Source organism: Typopeltis vanoorti, chromosome 14, assembly GCF_054136105.1.
Source record: "Typopeltis vanoorti isolate ZY-2024b chromosome 14, IOZ_Tvanoo_1.0, whole genome shotgun sequence".
Classification (NCBI taxonomy): Eukaryota; Metazoa; Arthropoda; class Arachnida; order Uropygi; family Thelyphonidae; genus Typopeltis; species Typopeltis vanoorti.
Window position 1 is genome coordinate 55389720 of NC_143562.1, and position 19732 is coordinate 55409451.

General features: G+C 37.9%; 1 protein-coding gene across 2 annotated transcripts in view; it reads left to right on the forward strand.

Moving 5' to 3' along the window:
* Positions 1-19732, forward strand: part of LOC150099492 (prosaposin-like) — a 149064-nt gene that overhangs the window by 108816 nt on the left and 20516 nt on the right. For both annotated transcript variants that reach the window (XM_090403867.1, XM_090403866.1), the window contains exon 9: positions 1497-1603. In XM_090403867.1, coding sequence (XP_090259993.1) covers positions 1497-1603 — 107 coding nt within the window. The remainder of the gene's footprint in view (positions 1-1496; positions 1604-19732) is intronic.

Below are 19732 nucleotides of genomic sequence, written 5' to 3' on the forward strand. Positions count from 1 at the left end.
ATCTTCTGTTCACTGCAAGCATCACTCTTATACAGTTCCATCTATCCCTGATACTCATCACAAACAGACTGCACTACTTTTCCTTAACAACTCTTCTACCATGCTATTCATGATATTTGCTTGTTATCTCAACTTATCACTGTCATACCTGGAACAACACAATACACTGACTACCTTTCCTTCCACTATGTTATCTTTTACTCTAGTCAAGAGTTCTTTTCATTATAAGCTGTACTTAATCTAAAGTTTGTTTGATTTGATTTTTATGGTGCAAGGACATCAAAGGTTATACTGCACCTGGACACAATTATAGCAGTACATATGGTAAACAGTTAGTAGGACAAATCACAAACATCCATTCCCTTGGTGAAATTTGAATCTACAGCCTCTTGGCTGGAGAGCAGATATGTTAACCACTCGGCCAACCAGGCCAGCATTTACTCTAAAGTACAAGGAAGGTGTTATTATACAATATCAAAAAAATTTAATATTCTAATATTGAATATAATATAATATAATATCTAATAATATCTAATATAGAATATTAAATAAATTTAATATTCTATGTTAGAGAATATTAAATTATATAATAAAGAATATTAAATAAATTTTTCTGTTTTCTGTAATTCCTTTTTAGTATATAGTAAATATATACTAAATATAGTAAATATATATACTATATACTAAAAACTATTACTTTCTGTAATAGTTTTTAGTATATATATTATAAGGAGTATATTATATTATAGAAGTATAAGGATCTAAAATTTAGGGGACACATCGCCAAAATTGTGAAGACAACACAAAGACTTCTGGGAATGATGCGGAGGACACTGACATGTAGAAGTAGGGAGATACTTGTTCCAATGTATAAGGCTTTGATTAGGCCACACTTGGACTATTGTGCCCAGATTTGGTCACCGGGTTTTCAGAAGGATGAAGAGATGTTGGAAAGGGTCCAAAGGCGACTGACTAAGGTAGTTTCTGACCTCTGGAATGTTGAGTATGAGGAAAGATTGAAAAGATGTAATTTGCAGAGTCTCGTGGAGAGAAGGAAGAGGGGAGATATGATAGAGACCTACAAGTTGGTAAGGGGTTGTTATAGGATCAATGGTGGAGAAGTTCTACAGAGAATAGTGGGAGATCAGGGGAGAACCAGAGGTCATCCCTGGAAACTGTATAAGGAGGGTGTGAGTAAGGGAGTGAGAGGCAGGTTTTTTTCGTGCAGAGTTGTGAGTGATTGGAATGCCTTGCCTGAGAGCGTGGTGTCTGCAAGTAGTTTGAATGTGTTTAAGACACGGTATGATGAGATGTGTGTGTAAGATAAAAGGACCTCCTAGATGAGTCTTTGACTCCATGAGGTCTTGTTTAATAATAATAATAATAATAATATAGTTTTGGTATATATTAGGATGAACTGCAATTGTAAGTCACATTTGGACAATGGACAATAGGATTTTGTACTATTATAATGTGTGCACCTTTCTTTACTATAGGAACAGATCAAAGAAGTGATACTCTTCTGAATGTTTCTGATATTAAAGATTGCAATCATTTCAGGAAATGGTGTCAGTCTTTGAAAGAACTGCTTTATGAAAACATGGTATGGCATTTTTCTTTACTTTTGTGTTATAGATCAGACTTTATTTTCTCTGTTTGTGATCAGGAAGCCCATGAAAATTGGTTATATTTTCAAATAATATTTAAGACATTTTAAAATAATTGAAATTAATAAGTTATTTTTTCTTGATATAAAGTATTTAAAGTACATATTTACCAAATCTCCTAATTTAGGTGGAAGTTGGAAGTTTTTTCTTGGTTATACTATAAATTATATATTTGGTTTAATCCTTTATCCAAGTGTCAGCAAACAAAGTGAAGTATCTTCAGAACTGGGACAACTCGTGGCAAAGGTGGACTGACTTCACATCACTTGCCTTAGTATCCCATAATGCAAAGCACATCTCCTTGAGGACATATATAATGCTATGCATTAAAGGAAGGGTCACTACCCAGACCAGTTTCCTGTTTAAGTGCAGGGTTACCTCTCCAAAAACTCATGCAATCACTCAGATCACCCAACAATGAGCGACCTTAGTAATCATTTAACTCAGCGTTGTCCCCCCCAGTGGCAGGCTCACTCCGCCACTGAGCAGAGCCACTCATATCACTGCCCCTTCTGCGCAAAAGCACATCCGTGAGAGCCAGACCCAGAAACAGCAATAGTCAAGCCTCAGTTAAGACTTCACTGGCTACAGCATTGCCACAACCACTTCACTGTATAAGTAAAGCTGCCTCTAAAAATTAGGCAATCCCTCAAACCACTCCCTACATGTGACTGAGAGATCGTCCAACTCAGTGTTAGTTCCACTCATTAACAGGCTCACCCTACCACTAACCAGAGCTGCTCATATTCCAGGGAAAAGCACTCACCGACAACATCCTGAAAGAGGTCCTGGTGGAAAATGCCAGGGGGGCATTTTCAACCTGGGCAAGGGGGGGCTTAAGATTTTGCCATACTCAACCTTGGAACAGAGCACTAGAATTTGTCTAAACTTTTCTGTTTGCATATCAGATGAGCCTGCTGCAAATGGTAGCAATGTGCGTTGATTGAAGTCAAAACTGCATAGGGGAGGAGGAAATGTTTGTTTGATGATATATTAGAAACCAATAATTAAAGAAAGTCCTATATTTGGTTGATATATTTATTATTATTATATGACACCTCCGAGGAGTCCAAAAACTCATTGAGGGAGCACACCTAATTTACAACTCTCTGTCTCCACCACTCAACACCCACCAACTACAACAAACTGCAACTACCATCATTATCTACATCAATGCCATCTACCACCCACCACCACCACTAGTATTTCACAGACAATCACAAACATCCATGTCCATGGCAGGATTCAAATCTGCAGCCTTTTGACTGAAGAGCAGATACACTAACCACTTGGCCAACCAGGCTGGCATTTAAATTACTAAAATGTGTAAATATGTGATCTGACATTAATCAGACATGAACCATGTGAGAATGATTGGCAAATATAAGGAAGGAAAAGAATAAGTGTGAATAGAAGTGCTTTCGTTAGTGGCAAATAAATTACTAATCATTTGGAATTGTGATGTTATGTGTGTCTCCAATAAGTTACTGTGAGGAGCAAAAAGTGGTGGAACAAACTACATGTTATCCTATAATTTTTTCAGAACAGGTCTGGTGGTGGGAGAACTAGGGGCCATCCATGGAAACTGAGTAAGAGTGTAGTTGACAATTGTATTAGAACTAGGTTTTTTGTTTCGAGAGTAATGAATGAGTGGAATAGGTTGCCAGATTCTGTTGTGGGTGCCATGACTGTGAATGAGTTCAAAACCAAGTATGATAGATACTGTGACTTTAACTTTCAGATCTTCTAGATAGATGTTAGCAAGTATAGGAGTCAACGAATTACCCATTGCAGGCCATCTCTTCCTATCTTTTAAGACCAAGAATTTGGATATAATAAATTTAGTTTAATCCTTTATCCAAGTGTGAGCAAACAAAGTTTGCAAATACCTTTCCTCAGTCCTGAAAATATCTTAAGGACTGAGGAAAGGCAGTGCAACACCAGGCAACTCGGAGCAAAGGTGGACCAAGCTATCATCACTCCTATCTCAGTATCTCCCATAATGCAAAACACATCTCCTTGCAGATATGTATAATGTATATTATACTTTCTTAATGCATAACATTATACATATTCTCAAGGGGATGTGTTTTGCATTATGAGAGATTCTGAGATAGGAGTGATGATAGCTTGGTCCACCTTTGCTCCGAGTAGCCTGGTGTTGCACTACCTTTCTTCAGTCCTGAAGATATTTTCAGGCGCAAACTGTTTGCTCACACTTGGATAAAGGATGGTACAACATGACAAAATTTCATGCCAGCTGGAGCGTCGCCCGGTTAAACAAGGCCCCATTGTTTTCGCCAGAGAACCAGGGCGAACAGCGAAAAGTCAGCTACTGCAACAAATCTGAAAACACACCCCAACTCAACATCACCAGAGTTAAAGATTGGTACTATCAACATAAGAAACGTGAATGGCAAAGAAATGGAGCTAGCTGAGGAATTAGATAAGTACCAGATCGACATAATAGGGGTGACTGAAACAAAAAAGACAAAAACTTGTGAGATTTTCTGAGCAATAAATACAAAATGTTATATTCAGGCAATGACAATCAAGGAAAAGGAGTAGCCATAGTATTCAACACAAAATGCGAGGCTAATCTTCTTGAATGGCAGGCAGTCTCAAGTAGAGTGATGTGGGTAAATATCAGAATGGGGGACTGGACAATGAGACTATTTGTGCCTATGGTCCCACAGAAGGCTCTACTAAGCTACAAGTGGAGGAATTTTTTGAGGCTCTAGAGAAAGCTACTGACACAATGAAAAAGGAAAAGTTGGTCCTTGTTGGGGATTTAAATAGCAGAGTAGGAAGTGATTGTCAGACATACAAAAATATTTTGTGAAAATTTGGAGAAAAGACCAAAGCTAATAATGGCAAATACCTGTTGGATTTCTGCTCAGGACATGGACCTGTTATTACTAACACCATGTTCCAACATAAAAATGTGCACAAGTTCGCATGGAGAGAAGAGGCAAGGAATAAGAAAAGTCTCATTGACTATGTTATTGTTGATAGTGATGTTTTCTCCCTGGTGCAGGACACCAGAGCATACAGAGGATTTGAAATTGGAAGCAATCACTATTTAGTCTTAAGCAGGATAAAATTGAATTTCATATTGAAAAGAATAACGTGTAAGAAAGTTTTAAAGTGAATAAAAGTTGAGCAGCTCTCAGATGTGAACTGTAGACTAACATATACAAAGATTATTGAAGAAAAAATGAAAGAGTTTGAGAACAGGAACCAAACCTTGGAGATTCAGTGGCAAACCTTGAAGAAAGCCATGATTGATTCAGCTAGAGAGGCATGTGGTGAAGTTGTCTGCAAGGATAGAAAAATTACAACTCCATGATGGACACAGGAAGTTAAAGAGGCAGTGAAGGAAAAGAAGAAACCATATCAAAAGTTCCTGGCTAATAAGTCAGCTTTTTCTCTTAGAGAATACAGAGACAAATGTAAAGAAAGCGAAACATTGTGTAAAACTAGCTAAACAAAAGTCATGGGAGGACTTTGGGAAGAACATAGAAAATAAATATCAAGAAGGTGGTAAGATAGTCTGGAGGCTGTTGAAGAAGCTTAGAAATGGAGGAAAGAGGGCTGTAAAAGGAGTTAGAGATGATAAAGGTGACATGAAAACAGGAGAAAAAGATATCCTTGAAGTATGGAGTAATTACTTCGAAAAATTGCTAAATGAAACAAGCAGTGATAGCAGAGGTAAAAAACACTCAACAGGCATACAGTCAGGAATACATATCCATACTTGAAGTAGAAAAAGCCATCAAAGACTTGAAATGTGGAAAGGCAGCAGGAGTAGATGATATTCGACCAGAAATGCTGAAGTATGGTGGTATAAAAGTCTTATAGTGGCTGCACTGCATAGTTCAGAATGCCTGGACAGAGGGACGAATTCCCAGTGATTGGAGTAAAGCTCTCATAGTACCCATATATAAAAAGGGAAATAAAACTGAATGTGAGAATTACAGAGGTATATCCCTGCTGAGTGTTCCTGGTAAGGAACACTCAGCAGGGATATACCTCTTCTCAACAATTCTTCTCAATATACCTCTTCTCAACAATTCTTCTGAACCATTTCTCAAGTATACTTGAGAAACGGTTGAGAAGAATTATGGAAGAAAACTTGGTGAAGAACAAGCTGGATTCAGGTCAAACAGAGGCTGTCAGGATCAGATCTTCACTTTACAACAAATAGTGGAGAAATCATGGGAATATAACAAAGATCTGTATTTAAGTGTCGATTTGGAAAAGGCATATGACAAGGTGCCACGAGAGAAGCTATTCAATACGCTACAGTTATATGGTGTCAATGGGGGCATTATATCAAGCAATACTTAGTCTTTATTTGAGTTGTAAGTCAGCAGTTAGAATTGAAGGAAGTACAGGAAGATGGTTTAATGTTAAATCTGGTGTGAGACAAGGGATGTACATTATCCCCTCTGTTATTCATTATCTATATGGATCACATTATGAAGGAAAGTGATATTAAACATGATATCAGAATTGGAGATGTTAATGTCAGCTCTTTGCTTTATGCGGACGATGTTATACTTCTAAATAAATCCACTACAAGTCTGCAAGATTCTCTGACTAAATTGAATAACTGTTGTAATAGATATGGTATGAAGGTCAGCAATAAAAAGACAAAGACAATGAAAATAGGCAGAATCATCGAAAATGTGTGAATGGAGAACCTGTGGAACAAGTAAAACATTTCAGCTACTTAGGCACAATTTTTAGTGAAGATGGTAAATTAAATATGGAAATAGACAACAGAATCAACAAAGCTGGTATGGTAGTGTTAGACCCTAAAATTAAGGTTAATAGGGAATAATCACTATAAGTTGGTCTTGGATTTATATAAGGCAATCAGGCATTTGTTGGAATATCAAAGAGTGTGGAAAAAGGAAATTTAAATAAGTTTGTAAGATGAATGCAGGTATGCTTCAACCATCGAGCTCAGATTTAGATGACTCTGAATTCTTTAGGATGATAAATCCTCAACAGGTCTTTCCTCAGTTCTCGGGGGAGGAATCTGATGACGTTCTAGCATTTTTTGAGTACATAGAAGAACTAAGAATTGGTAGGTGGAGTGAGCTCCAACTGCTAATTCTTCTCCGAAGTAAGCTTATTGGGAAAGCAAGGACATACTTTTATTCCTCGCCTGTCTTAAAAGAAACTAGAGATTACAATAAATTTAAGGAGGTCCTAATATACCAGTTCTCTAAAGTAGGGAATGTGGGACCAAATCTATGGAAGCTCCAGAAGATGGTACAGAAAGACAAAGAAAGTGTATCAGACTACCACAACCAAGTCTTAGCTCTTGCCAATATTTTAAATGTCTCTGACAAAGACCGGCACCATCTTAACTGGGCAGTTTTCCAACATATTAGAGGGGGATTGAGACAAGAACTGAAGAAAACAGCGTTTGGGAAGGACATAACAAATTTAGAGGAATGCCTGACAGCAGTAAGACAAAGAGAGCAACTGCTTGGAGACATTTGTCCTGTAGCCTCAGTTGGGTCCGTCAATGTCATTAGAGACGAGAGAAGCAACATTAGGGATCAGGACACTAAGGTAGATCATACAGAGAGGAAAGAAAAGCAGAGGGCACAGAAAGGATGTGAAGTTAGTAGACCTGAGACAGTCTCCCAGGTTGCAAATAGCAGCCCAAGTCTTAGCGAAGTATGCTCATTGATCCAACAAGAAGTAGAGAGATTACAACAGCCCATCATGGAGCGTCTTGATGCTGTACTAGGTCAACTGACAACAGCTTCAAGGGCAAATCACAAGAACTCCTCATTTCCAGAGGAAAGAATTAATAACATGATCCACCAGGAAGTTGAGAAGATGCAGGCCCCATTTCTTGATAAAATGGACACGATGATGAGTAAGTTATCAGAGCTGTCAGCTAAATGCAACGGGAATTCTCCTATGTCCTCAGATGGAGATAATTCTAGAGGTTACTCCTGGGAGCTCCCAAGATGCTATAGCTTCAATAAGTTGGGACATCTATCTCGTAACTGCTTCTAAGAACTATCGTTTTGAGGCAAAGTCATGTGTGTAACAAACGGGAGGGAAGGAAAGGGGGACGAAATCAAAAGGGAAACACGGAATTAACAGTCGAAGGAAGGATATGTGGGAGAAATTTTAGGGCACTAGTAGACACAGGCTCTCAGGCTTCTATTATCCCCAATAACTACTTCAGGGAGATTGAGCCATATATGAAGGGAAGGGTAAAACACCTAAGAAGACCCATCAAACTTCTGGGAATATCCTCCACTATTACTCAAGCTACTAAATCTGTGAGGCTGAGAGTGAACTTGCCAAATTTTGGAATATCCGCTTGGCACAATTTTATAGTCCTGCCAAGGAACTCTCTTCCTCACCTAAGAGTAATCCTAGGAAGTGATTTCCTATTTAAGTTTGGATTTTCTTGTGATTTCACTAGAAAGGAAGTTTGTTTTCAGGGAAGAAATAAAGAGAACACTGGGGTCAAAAGGGGATCGCAGGCTAAAGGGGAGGGAGACACAGGGTTTAACACACTCAAAAATCCGAAACTGAGTGAGGTCTCCCCATCAAGGACCATAAAGGAACCTGAGATAATCAAACCAGAAGAAGAAAAGACACAAACTGAAGAAAAGGTTGCAATCCACGAAAAGAGTGAGAACAGCAAGGACACTCTCGAAATTAACTATGTAGGTGTTAGGCAGCCCATGATTAACCCTTTTAGGGAATTCAGCCCAGAAAGAATGCAAGGTTTATCCCCAGAGGATTGAGGGAGAAGCAAAAATAGTTTTTATAAAAGAATTAGAAAAACTTTTTTTTATAAAAAGAGGGGGGGGGCTTTGTTAGATCCTAAATGAAGGAATCTTGAAAAGAAACCATTCATTTAGACCCTAACATATAAAACTTGCAGACAAAGAGAAATGCCTGCACATCAACTGTAATTAAAAGTGAAACTTCTTCACTTTATGTAAAATTTGTATTCTTTATTTCAAGTGCCTTATATTTAAGCTGATTTGATTATATTAAGATTTCATTTTAAGTATGTCTAAAAAGAGAGATAATCTGATTTAAATTTAAGCCTCACTTAAGCTATGTAAAATTTACTGTGAGTCATCTAAAAAGCTGCTAAATAATTCCTGGAAGGCATAAAGCTACAAGTGTACGGCGTAACGCTAGTGGCTATAGCTTACTCGGAAATTTACATTGCCATGTATTCTGTGAATCCAAGTATAACAGCGCCGTAAAAGCGAAGGATGAACCCAAAGGGGGTGAAAAGATAAGGGCCCGTGTGCAAAAAGGGAACTGAGAAAAGAGGGCGCTCTATAGAAGAATATAAGGGGTTGAGCCCGTATTGGAGGACTCTCTCTGGTCGTAACGTTTTCCTGTTTTGGTGGTTCGGAAGTTAGCGGGCAGTTTCGCGTAAAGGCGGGGTGAAGTCTGTGATAAGATGTCGGACTGCAAGCGTTCTTAAAATGAAGTAGGTTTCTATGCAAAGCTGAAGGTAAAAATTCCAGTCCTAGCAGAATCAAGCCGTCGCTGAAAAGTCCCATCGAATTGTTCCTGAAACGCAAAGATTTGAGTCAGTTTTCGGCAGAAGGAATGAAGATAGCATAACCCCTAAATTGATGTATGGACAGCCAATAGATGGGAAGTATCCAGACACGTGGCGCAGAACGATGCAGAAAAAGCTTGGTAAGGTGCAATTACTCTAATTTTGTGTGAAAGTTCATTAGAAGAGAGAAGATTGTTTACGAATGTGAAATTAAGAACTGTATTCTAAAGAACTCTGTGGACAGTCTCTATTTAGAAAGTTAACCTCCTTTGAGAGTAAGAAGAATTGTTTGGAAGAGATCTTTTGTAATTTTGTATGTGATAAGATTAACTTGATGCGATAAGAATAGTAGAATTTAGTATCTCAGTAACATTAGAATGTTTGTTAGTTTTTCTCTTAAAAGTAATACTACTGAAAGGAATTTAGCTTAACTTCATATCATTTGCTATCTATATCCCAATGTGCAGTTACTGTGTTTAGCATGCCTTATAAGATTTAATTAGTTTAGAATGTGTTAATCTCTTAGTTCGAGTTTTATTTAGTATTGAGCATAATTGAGTGTATGAATTTTGTATTGTGTTTTAGATATTCCAATAAACATGTCATATTTACCTGAACCTGAGTCATGCCTGATTACGATTCCAAATTACCACTTATAAAAATAGAACCTATTTTGGCAGGAAGGATTTAGAGAGTGAATATAATAATAGATTTAGGTCACGACTGCAATAATCTGAATCTATATGGCAGTTTAAGTAAGATATTGTATAAGTAATCTTCAGACTCTAGTATTGTCTCCCTGAGCAAGGATCTTTTCTGCTATAGGATACTGGCTGGTGCAGCAAAATACAGGGTGTTCGGGATAAATTTGACATATTTATAATTAATTATATTTTTCCGTAAGTTACATGTATTAACACACACTTCTCTTCATTTAAAAGTTTGGACCCTTCTTCATTCATATACAAGATGTCAGAAAGGATGGATAGCTGGAACCCACCTGAATCATGGAAGAGAATAACTTGTATCATGATGATTCGTGCCCGCCATCAAAATAAGGATATTACGACTGCTGCCCAATGCTCCCTGAATACAGTAAAAACAATCAGGCATGAACTAGAGACTTGCAATGGTGACTACGAGGATGTAGCAAGAAGAAAGATCCCTAGCAGACGATCTGATTGCGTTCGTACAGCAGAATTCCTCGCAAATCTGCAGGAACAGGTGTTGAAGAACCCTGGCATTGGAATTCGGGCTTTGTTCGTGGAGTTGCTAACTGTAGTCAAGCCCTGGATAACAAGGGTAGCCAATGTAGGCCGTATGTATGGCAGCAGGATTCGGCCCCTTGCCACACCTCTGGGAAAAGTCAAAAATGGTTGTCTGAAAATTTCTACGACTTCACCAGTCCAAATGTTTGGCCTCCAAACTCCCCAGACCTTAACCCCATGGATTATTTTGTATGGGGCGCAGTTGAAAAAGACACCAATCGCGCTTCCAGTAATACAAAAGCCCAGTTAATGGATAAAATTAAAACAGTTTTTGCGGCCCTTCCCAGGGAGACTGTAGCATCAGCTTGTTCGAGGTTCCGAAGTAGAATTGAAGCTGTGATCGATGCTAATGGTGGTTATTTTGAGTAAATCTTGTTGATAGTATTGTAATTAACTCTGCCTGTAATGTTTTTTTGTCAATTCATTAAATTTAATAGATACAAAGAAGATTTTCTTTTTCCTTACGAAACTGTCAAATTTATCCCGAACACCCTGTATAAATTTGCCAGTATCCGAAGAGGAAACAATCCTGGATATAAGAATAAGATTAAAGCAAGTGAATAAAGAGAATAAATCACAAAAGATAAATATTTAACAATAGAGCAGCCGGTAGGATTTTGATTGTATAAGGTTTTAGGTAAGAAAGGATAGATTTAAGTAAACAACAAATTAAACATATACATATAGAAACAACCATATATAACAGTAGGAAGTCAATTGAATAAATTCATATGGAATAAGAAAGAAATTAGTCGGAACACTAAATTAGCTGTATACAAGACAGTGTTCAAACCAGTTTAAACTTATGGATCTGAGAGCTGGGTCAGAAGTAAAACACTTGACCAAAGACTAGAGACCGCAGATATGAGAGTCCTGAGAAAGATTATAGGCATGAACAGATGGCATCAATGGCAATATCATATTAAAAACGAGAATATTAGGAAAGAACTTGACATTGTCGGCATCCAGGAATGCATTAGCAGAGCTAATCTCAGATGGTATGGTCACTTAAACAGAATGGGCAAAGAAAGATTAGCAAAACAAGTGTTTTCTGCCAGGTTGGCAGGAAAACGACCCAGAGGAAGACCGAGATATAGGTGGATTGATATGGTACAAAGTGCCTTAGACGATAGAAATAAAAGATCTGGTAATGTTGGAGTCTTGACAAGTAACAGACTGATTTGGAGGAAAATTGTAGATAGGAAGTTAGTAAATGATGTAAATTTTTCATGTAGTACTATCATATCCTGTACACCCCTTGAAGGTACATGGCAGGAATTTGATGATGATGATGGATAAAGGATTAAACTAAATTTATTATAGTCTAACCAAGTGCAAAATAAGCTTTCAACAAGAATTTGGATATATTGACGACATTTTCCTGATTTGGAGCCATGGCCGTGAATCTCTCCTGAACTTCCTTGAACATCTAAATAGTCAACACCCAAACATAAAATTTATGACTGAGTTTGAAGCTAATGGTTGTCTTCCTTTTTTGAATGTCAAACTGACCTGTTCCTCAGAAAAACCTAAAATCGCAATTTACAGAAAACCTATGCACACCAACAGATATCTCCATGGTCATTCCCATCATTATCCTCCTCAAAAGTTTCGAATCATTTCTACTCTAGGACATTATGCTCGCCTCTCTTCTTGATGATGATGAGATAGAACTTAATAAAGAACTCAATTTTCTAGTAGTCTACTTTTCAACTAAATGGTTATTCTCAAAAAAGTACTAATAAATTCCTATTAAATCCTCCCGGTGGCCATAATGAATAGACCAATAGTGTAAAAGGTAATATTTCTATACCATACATAAGCTCTATCTCATTCAAATTAGCCAAGGTTCTTAGGAAATACAACATAAGAACTTTATTTACTCCTCTTCCAAAAATCCGGTCCCTAGTGAGCCATCTGAAACCTAGACATCATAATCTTAAATATCCTGGTGTTTACCAGATCTGGTGCAACTGTGTCATACCTTTGGCCAAACAGAGAAGCCAATCAAGTTATGCATTGAGGAGCACAAGAGAGACGTTACTTACAAGAGAACGCGAGCCAGTGCTTTGTCTAGTCACGTTCTATTCTCGGCCAATTCTAATGAAGAAAACCCTAGCCATACAGTCCTATGGGAAAAGTCTAATAACATTTTCTGTTACCATGGTGAATTAGAAAGGATGATAATAGAATCAAAGGAAATCATTCTCAACAACAACCTGAGTTACAACCTTTCAGACTGTCATCATTGTGCTGCGGTCAAATACTGGGGTTCATGAGATGCTATATGCATGCATACGTCCAACAATGAAGGCAACGAGGAAGCAGTTTTGAATGCGCAGACTTCATTGTTGAAATATATATATATATATATACACTAATTTTCCGTGTTGTTTACAGTTATTTCCTCCATGTTTTACTGGTTATTTCTTCTTTTTTTAATGTGCACCTGATGAAGACTGATATAAGCTGAAACTAGTTGTGTAGTACTAATAAACTTTGTTTTCATTTCTCTCGGTTCTAGTCATTCAATCTTTTTATAAAAATGTATAGCAACCGAATAAATCAATCCTCATACATACATACATACATACATATATATATATATATATATATATATATATATATATACATACATACATACATACAGGGTGGTTCAAGTTCCACATACAAACATTGAGGGGAGGTAGAGAACATCAAAATCAACCGTATTCATATAGGAAAGCATGACCGGAAACATCACCCGAAAGTGATAGGTGGTGCTGTTCAGCAGCACTCCAGGTAAACAATTGGGGCTTCCTCATTCAAGCTTTTGATGACGTTGTACAAAGAATATGTTTCGTTTTACAAACACTGAGATGGAAGACATGCACCTTGTTCATGGGTTAGCTGACGGTAATGGACGAGCCGCTGTACAAATGTATCACAAAAGGTACCCAAACAGAAGTGTGCTGCATCACCAAATGTTTGCGCATTTGCATCAGAATTTGTGTGACTATGGATCATTCAGGGATCGCAGGCATGATAGTGGGTGGCCACAATTGACGTGAAATCCCACCATGGAAGAGGAGGTGTTGTATGCGATGGACAATAATCCAGAGACAAGCACATATGCCGTTGCTTCTGCTGTAGGAGTATCTCGATCCACTGTATTATGCATTTTGCTGAGTCCTTACATCAATTTCATCTGCAGCAGGTCCAGTTACTGATGGCTGAAGATTATCCTCAATGTGTGGAATTCGCACAGTGGTTTCTGCAGAAAGTGCCATAGACTTGGATTCTCCAACTTGTGTTTTGTTCACGGATGAAGCTTCATTTATCCATGAAGGGGTCTTCAATCACCACCATGCTCATGTGTGGGCCCATGAGAACCCACATGCTGTGCGATCACATGCTGCACAACAACATTTCACCATTAATGTATGGGCAGGTATCATCGCTTACTGTTTAGTCAGCCCATACCTGTTACCACCCCGACTGGACTCCCAGAAGAATTGGACCTTTCTGGAAGAAGTTCTACCAGATTTACTGAACAATGTTCCAATGACTGTGCATCGGCAGATGTGGTTCCAACACGACAGGGCTCCAGCCCATTTTGGCATTTTTCTGTGCATCAGTATTTGGACAGGTCCTTTGGGGCTCAATGAATTGGGCATGGTGGACGACTTCGCATGGTCCCCATGCCCATCTGATTTATCGAGCATTGATTTCTCTCTGTGGGGGACCCTTAAAGCCATGGTGTATGAAATGCCTGTTGCCTCTGACATGAACTTCATGGCAAGAATCACCATCACCACTGCTAATATCCAGGAAGCTCTAGGTATTTTCGAAAATGTACTGCAATCAATGTGTCGTCAGTGTCAGGCATGCATCACTGCTAATGGTCGTAACTTTGAGCACCTGATGTGAAACCATATTATGTATCCAACTATTATTGAAGCCTAATAAAGTTTTTTACACTACTTACTGCCTTGTGTTATTTCTGTATCTTTGTGTCCCTGTTAGTACCTTCCAGTGGCATTTCCGGTCACGTTTTCCTATGTGAATATGGTTGATTTTGATGTTCTCTACCTCTCCTCAAAGTTTGTATGTGGAATTTTGAACTCCCCCCCCCCCATGTGTATATACACACACACACACACACACACACACACACACACACACACACACACACACACACACACACACACACACACACACACACACACACACACACACACACACACAGGAAGGGGGGGTTCAAAATTATATATATATATATTTCCGATTTTTATTTTTATTTAGGTTTCACTTTTTTTATGTTCTAAGAATTTTCTTTTGCACACTTTTGTTTACATAGTAATAAATCCTACATATTCTAATATTTGGTTGGAGATCACCAGATGCAATCAACTTCTTATAAAACATGAAAGGATTTATGTTTTTTATAAAACAGAAGGATTCATGTTTTTTATAAAGCATTAGAAGGGTTCATGTTTTTTATAAAACATAAAAGGATTTGTTTTTATTCACAGGAATTGGTCGATTAGTATTATGTGACACCTGGAGGTGTCACATAATACTAATGACTCATGCAAAATGTTAAGCAAGTTTGAGTGCGGTTAGTAGTTGGAAGGAGTTAATCGTTCGATGCTGTTGGCACACTCTCCCTCAATGAGTCTTTAGACTCCCTGGAGGTCACATAATAATAATAATAATAATAATAATAATAAACAGATCTTTCTCCAGAGATTGGAATGAAAATGTCCCTGTATAGAATAAAACATCCCACCCTCATAGTCACCAAACTGCAAAGATGTAAGCAAAACAAAGTAGAAGATTTACTCTATTACTAAATACAATAAAAATAGGCTACATACTATATTTAGTGATGACAACTACAGTAATTAGTGAAGTTATCCAATCCCAGATGGGATTGGATAACAGACTTTTGAGTTGGGTCAGTGACTGGCTGTCAGATGGTTATCAGAAAGTTGTATATGGTTGAGCAGTATCCCGAAAGAGGAAGTTCACTAGTGGCATGCTGCAGGGGTCAGTTTTGGGGCACTGTTGTTCAATTTGTATGCTAATGATATTGGGATGGGTTTAACTAGTGCTATGCAGCTGTTTACACATGATGTTAAATTGGGAAGAGCAATGCAAAGTCAAGTGGATATTGTAGCTTGACAGGAGGACTTGAATAGATTGCATGAATAGGTAGGTAAGTGGAACCGTCAGTTCAATGTTGTCAAGGTGTAAGGTTTTGAGATTTGGTAAGCAACTATGGGATGCAAAGTATACACTTGGTGGGGAAACTTTAAAGGAAGTAGAGGAGATTAAGAGATCTAGGAGTGATGGTTGATAAGGACCTAAAATTCAGGGCCACATTGCACAAGTTGTGAAGATGTTACATTGGATAATGACAATGAGGAGGATCCTGACATGTAGAAATAAAGAGGTTATGATGCCATAGTATAAGGCCTTATTCTGGCCTCATGGATTATTGTGCACAGATTTGGTCACTGGGTTTTCATGGTGATGAGGATATGTGGGAAAGGGTCCAGAGAAGATTCACAAAGGTGGTCAGTGGTTTTTGGAATGTGGAGTACAAGGAGAGAGAGAGAGAGAATGTAAGTTGCACAGCCTCATGAATAGGAGGAAGAGGGGAGATATGATTGAGACATATAAGATAGCCAGGGGTTGTTATCAGGTTGACATGGAAGAGATTTTTCATAGAATGGGGGGGGGAGTAAACAAGAGGCTAATGCTGGTAACTGTATAAGGTGGTGGTGGTGGTGGTGGTGGTGAGCAAGTGGAATGCATTGCCTGAGTGTGTTGTGAATGTAGACACACTGAATCAGTTTAAGGCACATTGGATGAACATTGTGTGCAATAGTGTGTACCTCCAACGACAAGTCTCTGACTCCATGGAGGTCAAATGTTAATAATAATAATAAATCACATTATCCCCCCCTCTCAATCATATCAATTCTTTTTCTCCTGTTTGCTAGTATCTGTAATTCCCAAATTCTCAATTTGTCTTCATAATTTGTATTCCACAATCTTATCATCTCCTTTAACACACACTCTCTCTCTCTCTCTCTCTCTCTTCCCACTGTATCACAATCACCATGGTGATTGTGATACAGTGGGAAGAGAGTGAAACCAAGAGACAGACCTAATGCAGTAATCCAAGTGAGGTTATATGAAGGTCTTATAAAGAAGCAAAATGATTTCCTTATCTTCGCATCTCAAGGTTCATTTTAACTAGAGGATTGTAAGTTGTGTAGCGTTAGTAAGAGCTCCAGAAAGATAAGTGCTATTTTGAATAATAATTGGTAATATTTAATGAATTTTAGGGTTTTATTATTTATTTTTGATAACATGCAATAGTGTGTACCTACCATGATAAGTCTCCAACTCCATGGAGGTCAGACATTAATAATAATAATGATAATTTCAATTATCATCTGAGTTGTATTTGCAATCTTCACTATATGGTCATTGAACTTCAACTTCCTATCTACTAAAACTGCAAAATCCTTAGGCTGACCTGCTTCTTCTAACATAATTGCACCAGTATAATAAGACATCGAATATGTTCTTACACTAAAGTGCATAACTTTACTTTACTAACATTAAACTAATAGTAATTTTCACATGCCCACAGTTACAGCTGATTCTAATCATTCTACATTCGAATTAACATTTGAGACTTTCTGCATTATTAATACAGTTCACAAATATTAATTTTGCATATAAACTTGTACTGAAAAATTGAAACTGATATGCTGTATTTATTTACGACTTTGCAAGAATGGCGCTGCATGAGGCAGAAGGGACATAACATATGGTCACATGAATTTTCTGACCAATGAGCAACATGAACAAGACACAGTCTGGTATAAACTTAATAAATTCATTCGTTATTTCTGCAAAACGATGAATAAGTTTATCATATTTCATCACTCACTAACTAGCTTCATCCTCACCTCTTTACTCACATCTTCCTTTAGATAACTCAGAAATATCTCAAAAGTGGAATGGTCAACTCTTCAAAAAGTATATTACAACAACAACAAGAACATCATAGTATTAAAAACAGACAAAGATAACATGACAGTAATCAATGGCATGAATACCTACAATCTATTGAATCTGACTGATTGGCATTCTAACAGTATAACAAACAATTTGCTTAAAGGCTTCATCAACTGAAGGTATCGACAAAATATTTTACTTCAAGGCATCTGCTTTTGTCCAGAATTTACTGAAACCTCAGATGCACAAAACCGACATACCACTAATAAAGGTAGCATTCTCTCCTATAAACACCATCTCAAGTCTCCTTCATCTTTCAAAACTTTTCTCATTTGCCACTCAAAAACTCACGAGTATACAATAACCTTGGTTCATGTAGAATATCCTACTCGAAGCACACAGGCTAGTTAGGAGAAATTGCTCATATGAACACATCAAAAATAGAAAAAAGAAAGCATAAATGAGAACTTGCCTCAAATAAAATAGAGACAAATTATCAAGTACGTGGGCAGCATATATAATTAGCATATATTTATTATCATTTCTTCATCAGTACATTCAAAGAATCATCTAAACTATCAGGATATTTCTTATCTATAAATGTCAAGGTGTTTTTCACAAGGACAGAAAGGACAAGAAGGAAGAGAGAGAGAGAGAGAGAGAGAGAGAGAGAGAGAGAGAGAGATGCTGACACTAGAAGGAAAATTGAGTCCACATAAGGTAGATATGAAAGAGGGAAATAGTGGCAATGGTGGGAGGCAGTGTGTTGTGTGAGATGGAGGTTGACAGAAAGAGCTATTTAGTTGGATGTTGCTATAGGATAGGAAATGTGGAGGGTGGTGATGAAGAAATGTATAATAGCAACTTGGATTAATGAACAAGGGAAGGGTAATTATTATTGGTGATTTCAATTATGGTGGTATAGATTGGAATGTGAGAGAAGATAGCATTTGGGAATAACAAAAATGAATTTCTCAGATTCTTGAGAGACAACTATCTCAGGCAGTATGTAAAGGAGAGCACATGAGAATCGAGAATTTAGATCTGATTTTTTCATCAGAGGATGTAATTGTCAGTGGGGTTTCACACTTCCCTTCATTCGGTGAGAGTGATCATGAAGTGATCATGTGGATTGCAGGTAGCGATACAAACTTCTATGAGGAAAGAATATACACTATCTACCAATAATTGTCCAGCTACTTTAACAATTTACAATTGATACAGCAAGGAGAACCCTAATATCAGGTATGTCCGCCTTTGGCTTTGATCACCTCCTGCACCCTTTTGGGGAGTCTTTCCACCAATGTGCAGCAGACTCCATTCCTCCATCAAAGCAGCACTGCGTTTAATGACAGATCGAGGACATGCTGCTCTGGACCTCAATTACCGCTCCAATTTGTCTCACGGAGCATTATTGTCTTCATAGTAACATGGATTCGTTCCATAAAAACTCCACAGTGTAGGCAGCACCTGATTGTCCAGAATATCAAGGTAATGAGCTGCCTTCATGGAACCATGAGGGTGGTCCCACTTCAAACTAGTTGAATGCACCCCATACTCTGGAACTCATCATGTATGGTCTGTGCCAAATGCAGCCGGTTTTTGCATGCCACCTGTTTTAACACCCTCCTGTCCCTCAGTCATTTTCAGCACTAGTGATGCCAGGATGTCTCCATTTCTTGTTGGCAATGTGATCAACGTTGATTTTGGATGCTCTAGTTGAGCAGCAATGGCATGTATGGACATGACACCAATGTGACAGCCCATGATGACACCTCTCTCGAAGTCACTGAGTTCATGTCATGTTGCCATACCACCTGTATTTAACTTCTATGATGAAATACTGCTTCCTACTATCTGTATACCAGTTTTTATGTTATTAACAAACTTGGAATGTTCCATAACTTCAAATAACTGGAGGTGTCCAGACAATTATTGATAGATGTGTATGTGGAAGTACAAGACAGCTGATTATGACAAGCTTAGAAGACTGCTTGGAGCTATAGCATGGAAGGAAGAGTTGAGCAATAAGGAAATAAATGCTACTTGGGAAATGACAAAGAAATATATAACAGCATCAATATCTGAATATATTCCGAAGGTCAAAGGGCTGAATAAAGTAGGTGTAAAATGGATGAATAAGGGAATAAGCATGAGATCTGGAAGAAGAAGGCACTTTGCAGGCACCATAAGATGAATAATGG